At 49.3% G+C, this 8,434-nt stretch overlaps 2 protein-coding genes across 2 annotated transcripts; one reads left to right on the top strand and one right to left on the bottom strand.

The window, feature by feature from the left end:
* Window positions 1–3,554: 3,554 nt before the first annotated feature.
* Window positions 3,555–6,558, top strand: ASPGLDRAFT_1108859 (uncharacterized protein). The gene is made up of 3 exons (XM_022539577.1): window positions 3,555–6,250; window positions 6,307–6,347; window positions 6,399–6,558. Exons 1-3 carry the CDS (start codon window positions 3,925–3,927, stop codon window positions 6,435–6,437), a joined length of 2,406 nt encoding a protein of 801 aa, XP_022403638.1. The 5' UTR covers window positions 3,555–3,924; the 3' UTR covers window positions 6,438–6,558.
* A 133-nt stretch (window positions 6,559–6,691) lies between these two features.
* Window positions 6,692–7,879, bottom strand: ASPGLDRAFT_1108691 (uncharacterized protein). Its single transcript, XM_022539576.1, has 2 exons — window positions 6,899–7,879; window positions 6,692–6,843 (listed from the first exon to the last, which is right to left on the bottom strand). The coding sequence occupies exon 1, from the start codon at window positions 7,700–7,702 to the stop codon at window positions 7,079–7,081; it is 624 nt and encodes a 207-aa protein (XP_022403637.1). The 5' UTR covers window positions 7,703–7,879; the 3' UTR covers window positions 6,692–6,843; window positions 6,899–7,078.
* Window positions 7,880–8,434: the final 555 nt, after the last annotated feature.

Here is an 8,434-nt window from a genome sequence, read left to right as displayed (position 1 = left end):
TTTTTTTTTTTTTTTTTTTTTTTAATGTTAGACTCAGGGGCGGATGTTTTTATTCGACGGCGGAATACGAGAAAACCCGCAGATTCTTTTGTGGGGGAGAGAGAAAGAGGAGAGAGGAATTTACCACGCGAGAATGCAGCGGCTGAGTGTATAGACAGAGAGTGTAAACAGAAGAGAATAAGAGAACACAGGTCAGTGAGAATGGAGGATATTCAGATAAAGAGATAACAACGACAAAAAGAATATTCGGGGAGGAAGAGATTGAAGGATGTTGGCGGGGATGTCAGAGGATTACTTCAGCAGCAACAGCAGTACGTAGTTTAGCAGCAGTAGGAATACTTTGATACTTGCAGTGACAAAAGATCCAGAGATAAAAGATAAAGGAAAAGTAAAAAAGAAGAAAGACGGAAAAAATAAGCCAAAAATGAAAAAGAGGAGAAAATGAAGTCACCGCACCAAATTCCTTAAATAGCGAGTCAACGCCTATGACGCAGAGATCTGCATTACTGTACATGGCACTCTTCTACTAGTATTCTACATAGTACGATACTCTACTCCGGAGTACTACTACTACCACCACTACTACTAGAAGAACAAGAGAAACCGGTTCCTTCTTCGCTATTCCCCAGTTGAACCGCCGGGTTCATTGTCTGGTTAGCCCAATTGTACTCTGCCAATGATGCCGGATGATGATGTTATTGTCGTCACTCGCCACTATGGCAACCGACTGTGAAACTGGACAGCCTCTTAAAAAGACACCTGGATTCTTCGCCGCTGTCTTTTTATTTTCTTTTTATTTTCTTTTTATTTTTCTGAACATTTCCCCAGACTACCAACAGTCAGGCTAGTCCCTCGGGGCTCTCCGTCATCACCCGCCACAGGCTTGGCTGGTGTAGTTGTCCGTACAGAGTGGATGTACGAATCCGCGGCGAAATTGAATCCGGATAGAACTATAACCGACCGGTTTCATGTCGTGTGTCTGACCTGTCAGTAGCTGCATATCCTGGACAGGACCGGGAAACCATGCATGCGCGTGTGTGTTAGTCTTCCGTAGACAGGATAGCCATTCCCAGTCAGGATGAGAATGCAAGTTCCTTGTTCCACGCGGCGATGAACCTGTATGTGCTTGTCTATCCTTAATCCTCTGCAGTACTCTAGGATACATCAGCCACAGCCACCTCCCTTCCCCTATCCCCCGCGATCCATGGTTGCCGGCGCATCGGTTCCTTGTTGACGATCCGCTATGGCTATGACGCCATTCCAAGCGTTGGCTGTCCTAGATCGTAGCGTTGCCCCTATGCCTTTTAGTTTTACGAAGGATCAGAGTCAATTCGAACTCGTACCCAACCCAATCCTAACCTTCGCGGCGGCTCAGGAATCCGCTGTGTTCCCTACCGTGTGGAATTGACATGAGACTCATATCATGTGGATATGACTAGGGGAATTGCACTGATGTCAGAGACTGGATCAAACAACGCTTTGATTGGAATGACCCACTAACGACAGGAATGTTTCTCATTTGTAATGAGTTCTCCAATTTTGCACAAGAATAGGGGCTGTAGATGAGCTGTGGGTTGGAGTGTCGCTAACTAATTTCATGTGCTTTGTCAGATGCTGTCAATGCGAGGGCCAACAGTTTCTGGGGAGGGAACAACATCCACCATTGCTATCTGTGTAGATTGTACTACTAGAGGATTAAAAGAATGGAGCTGATCTGGGATAGCACTGTCCATAATGAGTATTCCAAGTATCCACTATCTCACCGTCACAAAGCAAGAATAAACAACACGAATCCCCAACCGCGGTCAACCATGTCCGGCTATGCATCGCACGCATTGCCTGGTTGCGGTTTTCCCCAATAGAAAGACTCCATTGTTTCGCTCATGGTTCCCGTGAGACTGTCTAGTCATCCTAGTGAGATCGACGCCTTTCTCTAAAGCACGACTTCTCCCTATACAGAAGAAACCGACCAGCCCACCCACGCAGTATCCTCTCAACAAGCAGCCTGACGCCGAGGCCGCTAAGCAAATAAACCGGTGGAGGAAACGCCTATAAGTCGTGACGGTGGAGTAAATAACACAAGTAGGTCCCATACGATAATGGCGTTTCGGATGACAGCTTCACTCGTATAAACACGTACTAGGTTCTCGATTCGATGGTGTCTATCTGCGAGATACTCGTCAACTACTACCGAGAATTACATATCCCTTCTCCAACTTTTCCTCCACAGGTCCAATGTGTCTGTGGATTTATGTGGATTTTCATAAACATATTGGCAGCATACAGACAAACCAGGCCGCTTGACATCCTGTCGAGCGTGCACCGAGCATTCACTTGAACTTCACCAGCAAGAAACGCTCTGGCGGTTGCACTTCAAAGTATTGGATTGAAAAACCATGGTTCAAGTGTGATTATGAATCGGAAGTAGATATAGCGATGCGCAGGCCTATTCGTTGCCAGGAATATTACTTGCCGATTATCCACAGCATAAGCGTGAAACAAGAAAGCTTGACAAGGCCACACCTTGAGCCTGAAAACGCTTAGACATCTGTCCGATGCAGATGCCGTTCTAGCGTAAGTCGATCACATCGAATCCAAGGAACTCACGGCTTGCAACAGCTACCTCTGGACACCCCTGCTCTTCATCTGGTGAATGAATGAGCCAGACCTCGACGATGATTCTGGTTGGTAGATAGTCCATTGTCATAACGTTGACAACTCTGTGCAAGATTGTTCTTCGGTGACACGCGACAGTCAAATAAGACTGGAGAGCTTGTTCATTGCGATACCCATCGGGTACCTGTCTCAGGAAAATGGTCTCATTGTAAGTTGAAATGCCATATTCAGGTCGCGCATGTACTGCGCTGGTTGGACTATATGAGGAGTATAAGCATCTTCGCTAGGCTCAGCTTCACCACGGCCAAAAATGAACGAAGTTGTATAATCAGATTCGCCCATAATTTCTTATGCCAGGCAAGGACAAGCTGGACGCCGTAGATCCGGGGCAGGGTCAAGCCCGAGAGCAAACAACGGCTTTATCAAAACACACTAGGTTTGCTTGAGCTTGTGAGACTCCACTGGCAGGCGAGTCGCTGACTTCAGAAACCTGATGGTCTCTATAAATGCGAGATTGTAATATCTTTTTCGACAAGAAAACATTCACTTTATTGAGTGAGTGATACATGCCTCGTGGGGCTAGATGAGTTGTTTGGCAGAAGAGAGAAAAAAAAAAAAAAATCACGCTTTTGTCCCCGCTCTCCAACTTCAACTTTTCTCCTCTTCATCCTTCTTTCATTTCTACTCTTTTTCTTTCATCGCTTCTTCTTTTTATCATGTTTTATTCTTATGACTCGACTGTTTAATGACCTGATGATGTTACGATTCATGCTTTGACGCCAACGTTTCTTCCCTCTCATTTCCCCGACTCGCAACTCCACCGCGCCTCATTCTGACTTCGAACGCTCGTCGCTACTCAAAGCTCTTTCGATTGAATATTTCAGAATTCGTCCATATTTAACATCGCCCCCGGATACATACTTGTTTGTACCAGTACCTGTACTTGTACTGCGCTGCCCGACGGACCGATCTGTTACAGATTCCGCCCGCATATTTCACAGCAGCCCTTGCCGTTGCATGTCGGGTTCCCTTGTTTCAGACCTGGTTTCGCCTTAAATATCGGTTATCCGTGCAGGAAACGGGCTGGTCCCTTTCTGTGCGTGGGTCGGAATTTACATTCTGCACGTGGACCTGTACTGCATTGACTGCCCCAGTTACGGATTGTCTCGTCTCGCTATGCGATCCCCTCTCCGTTCTTGATATCTTTTCCTATAACTCTTGAATCTGCTTTGCAGTGTCGTGCTCTTATTGTATTCAACCAATTTGTCAGGATATTCTTGTTATTGCTATTTGGATTCTGATATCGATATGCCCGGCGTGCGCGATTCCGATTCCTCCCTTGTCGCATCGGACATAAAACAATCTCGTTCCAAGTCCCATAAAGCCCCTCGCAGGAGAGAAATCGTCATACAGATATTTGCCTCGGATGCACGAGACAGCTTCTCAGACCTTCATGACCATGGAAATTCCCCGACTCTTGCTTTAGCCCGTCGCGAACCTACTGAAGACGACTTGTCTAGCGACGACGGCGAGAGGCACGATGAGAAACTGTCTCGGGGCTACCGCGTTCCTGAAATCAGAGTATCGACGGTCGAGGAAACTCCGGTTCGAGTATCTCGAAGTACCAGCCGATCCAGACAAACAACACCCTCAGTTCGCACGGAGACTACTCGTGGAACTGTGTATTCCGACGGTGGTCCAGACACGACTCGCCGTTCGTCTAGCTCGTCAAGGCCACAGGAAAGAAGGAATGTGCATTCACAAAGTCCGCTGGAAAGGGGCGAACATCCTTTGAGGACGGAGGTCAAATACGATTCAGATCGACCCGAGAGATCAGGAAACTCTCCGCAACCCAGCTCTTACGAATTGTCGATCAATCTACCCAAACGACAGCATTCGAGAAAGTATGATCGTCATGGAAGCAAGGATACAGAGCCGTCGGGACCACCTGCGATTGATACGGAAGCGCGCGATTTGGGAACCCCTTTGGGCCACGAAAGCAATGTGCGCGACCAAGTTGATTATGCTCACGGTCCTGCGCATAGTCTATCCCTTGAGCAATTCCGCAAAGAGATTGGTTGGCCAGTGGATTATTCCGAAGACCCGGACCATCAAAGATTCTCGGGGGTGTCCACAGCATCGACGGTGGAAGCCGTGATTGTTGATCCTGTGCGGTCGACGAAACCGATCTTACGACACACGGAGAAGCGATTTTCATTGCGCTCGGCCAGTTCACCTGTCACAAAGTTAGAGCATGCATCAATGGCTTCGGGCCCCGACACGCAACATCGATTAGTGCACAAAGCAGCCCGTATAACGGACGAAGATCGCAGGAACATTGCACCCGAAATGTCCGTACCCGCGGCGGCTCCAACATCCGAGGCACCGCACCAGAATGTTGATGTAGTTCCTGTGGTTGTCATCCCGGAGCGGCGTTCATCTTTGAAGAATTCGCCATCAACGTCCACTAGCCGTAACCCATCTAAGGCTTCCTCTCAGCGGTCGCGTCGGCGTGCAGCCACAGCACCAGGGAGCAGAGCTAGTTCTTTGGGCCCTCCGCGAAGAACAGACTCGGTTGCTGGAAGTCGTCGGCCTGTTATACCTCCGCGCAGGTCCTCATTGTCGACACCCACGAGTGCAAACAACTCGCGGGCTACATCTCTCACATCCGACAGTCTTCGCAGCCATACACTGGCCATAGAGGACGTCGAGAGGCGGAAACGTCAAGCAGAGCAACCGCGACTTGAACCTCCGCGCCAAACTTCACGCCCCAATTCCCACATGTCTGACACTAAAACGCAGTCGATTTTGATCGGAATTGAGGATACGTCTGACCTTCTTAGCCCTTCGATGCCTTTAAGCCTAGGCTCCATGCCTTCATCCCCAGGGTGGGAACTTAGCGAAGCCAAGGCTGTGAGCCTCTACCCGCATAACAACGAATCGCTTCTGGTTATCGACCAGCAAAAGCGCAGGGAGAGGAAAGCTTCTGAGGCTCAGCGCCGGCAGACAACAGCCATGTCTCAGGCTAAGCCTAAACAGCTTATGAGCCCACCTATTCAAGTCAGCCCGCCGACTCCACCTAAGGAACTCGAACGGGATTCGGATACCAACGACCGAGAGCCAGCCTTTCGCAGATTTGGATCTCTGCGACGTGCTTGGACCGTTCGCTCTCGTCCAGGAGCCACCGATACTCTCAAACGGTCCTTCTCAACGTCGGCGACGAACCGCAAGGCTGGAAAAGATCCCAATAGCCGATTCTGGCGCCTCCGCAACTCCACTAATTCCAGCGCAAAGCCGCCCTCACCCTCCCAAACCGGCAACAAAAATGAGCACATCGTCAAGAACTCTCTCGGAATGCCTCAACCCCGTGTGGTCTTCAACGGCCCCGACGTCCACCCACGCCACCAAGCCCGTCCGTCAAGGTCCGAAACGCGTAAACGAACTCGCCTCTACAACCCATCTCTCAACCGCAGCACCCTCGCACTCGGAAACACCCTCAGCAGCCCCGGATTCCTCGACCGCACCACCCGCACCTCGCCCCTACGCCGGCGTAGCTTCCACTTAGTTTCCATGATGGGATACCGGGTTCGGTTCGCGACGATGCAGAAACGGTTGCGGCGGAGGATGCAGCTGCGTGAGGAGCGGAAACATGAAGCTAGACGGGAGAAGTTGAAGCAGAGTATTGGGAATGTGGTGCAGGTGCAGTCGAGTGCTGGGAGTGCGGTGTTGACTCGGGGGTTGTGAATCTTTTGGAAGTGGCCTGCATTTGTCAATCGTGTCTTTGCTTTTGGTTGATCAAGATTGCATTGTGCTGCGTTTGATTACATTGGATTTTACTGCATTTTTCATGATATGATGTTACATATGTTATGACTTACGATGATTTGCCTTTTTCATGTTTTTGAATTTTTCTTTTTCTTGATATATCCAGATGAACACGATAGTTAACCATGGCATATTTGTTTGACTAAGATAGCCTAGATTGCATTGCATTTGAATTGCATTCCTCCTGATCACATTTACTCTATCGTTGAGTAATCAAGGCTAAAATTGTCGCTCTGATATGCTCGGCAAGAACATGAAAGCCGACGTATATACAACGAAAGAAAAAGGGTATATAAGCACATTTCCATCTCCATCTCATCCCATACCCAACTCCCGAGCCCACAACCCAGACCCAAGACTATCAGCAATAAACTCCTGCCCGATTCCCGCTTTCTCACAGACCTCCTTCAGCAGCTCCCTCATAAGCCACCAGTCATCCGGCTCATTACACCAATACCAAAACCAAATCCGACCACACACTTATTGAAGCAGAGGTGTCGACGCGTTCCAGTCCCCCTCGAGATGGATACGCACAGCGTCCGCTATCCATCCAACCCAGTGCTCATGCTCCTCAACACTCATCAAATTACCCCTCAAGACCAGTCGACGCAGGGTTTTGGGTAAGAGGTCTTTCATTTCACCGGGACTGTCGAAGTCTGAGTTCAAGCCGAGAAGGACGAGCATTGGTATCTAGGCTGTTTGGAGGCGTGGGGATTTTTTTGAGGATGCCGTGGAATGGCACTAGTAGGTGTGTTTTGTTCTCGTCGTCGTGGGGACTGCCATTGAGGCGTGGGTAGTATTCTAGTTCCATGGAGAAATTTTCGATGGTCTCACTAATGGATTCTAGGGCCTGTGCGATAAACTCGCTGCCCTCGAGGACTGTCTGTGTGTGCCAGTCATATGCCAGTCCCAGATGGAGGCTTTTTAGAGATTGTGTCTGGGTGAGTAGAGAGGCGATGGATTGCGCCGAGGCCGTTGAACGAGCTAAGATGGGTGTTTGCAGTTGGGGGAGGTTGAGTTTCTTGTTGCCGAGACCCTCGATGCTCGCATTGTCCCGCAGCCAGATCGATATATGGCGAACCGAGGGTAGACAGAACCAGCAAACAAATTGATCCAAGTAATAACTACCTTGGAAACCATCGGCCCCTGGTTCATCCGTAGGCAAAGCTTGTCCTTCTGGCTCATCCATAGGCCAATCTTCTCCCTCTGGCTCCAATCTATCTGCAGGTAAATCTCCTTCCTCCTGCTCAAGCATAGACATATCCTCTTCCTCCTCTGTTTCATCTGTCTCTCCCCCTTCATCCCATATATCCCCTGGTTCGTATACAGGCAAAGTGTCACCCTCTGATGGAGGTACATTCCCTCCATAGTCAACCGGCCAGAGCGACTCAAATTTCGACAAGCATACTGGCAGAATCAGGCTCCCCCGAGAAAAGCGAATGCATCACCATCCTCCCAGGATACCCACCAAGTCAGACAAAAAAGTGATCCAAACGAAGGGTCTTCAAACGGTGCAGCCTGGAGATATAAAAATTGCCACAAAGATGTGGAACATCCCTCTTTCAAGAAACTCCACCCACTCAGGCTCTTTCTCCGGGGGAGACCGCGTAAGGTAAATGATGCGGCGTGCAGCCGAAACCACGTCTGCGAAGAGCGGTGCCTCTCGATTCCAGTCCATGCCATCCTGGGTGAGGACCCAGGGATTTGCTGTTGGGGGATTAGAAGAGAGTATACTGAAGTGTTGTTTTGCGGATGCTAGATCTGGTCTTTGTAGTAGAATGGTTCGGAGGAGTTGCAGTATTCGTTGCAGGGGGATCACATGTGTAGACCAGTTTAGGTTGATCTCTTGGTAGAGAAAAGGCTTGGTGGATGTGTGTAGGCCTTTGCTTGTTCGCAACAATGACGATTTATCAGAGGCTGAACAGTTTTCATGACGCTCACGAAGCAATCAAGAGGGAGCAGAGGGAAGAGACCACATGATGATCTCTGCGTG

The sequence above is a fragment of the Aspergillus glaucus genome, assembly GCF_001890805.1.
Source record: "Aspergillus glaucus CBS 516.65 unplaced genomic scaffold ASPGLscaffold_4, whole genome shotgun sequence".
Lineage (NCBI taxonomy): Eukaryota > Fungi > Ascomycota > Eurotiomycetes > Eurotiales > Aspergillaceae > Aspergillus > Aspergillus glaucus.
This window is presented reverse-complemented; position numbering and strand designations above follow the sequence as displayed.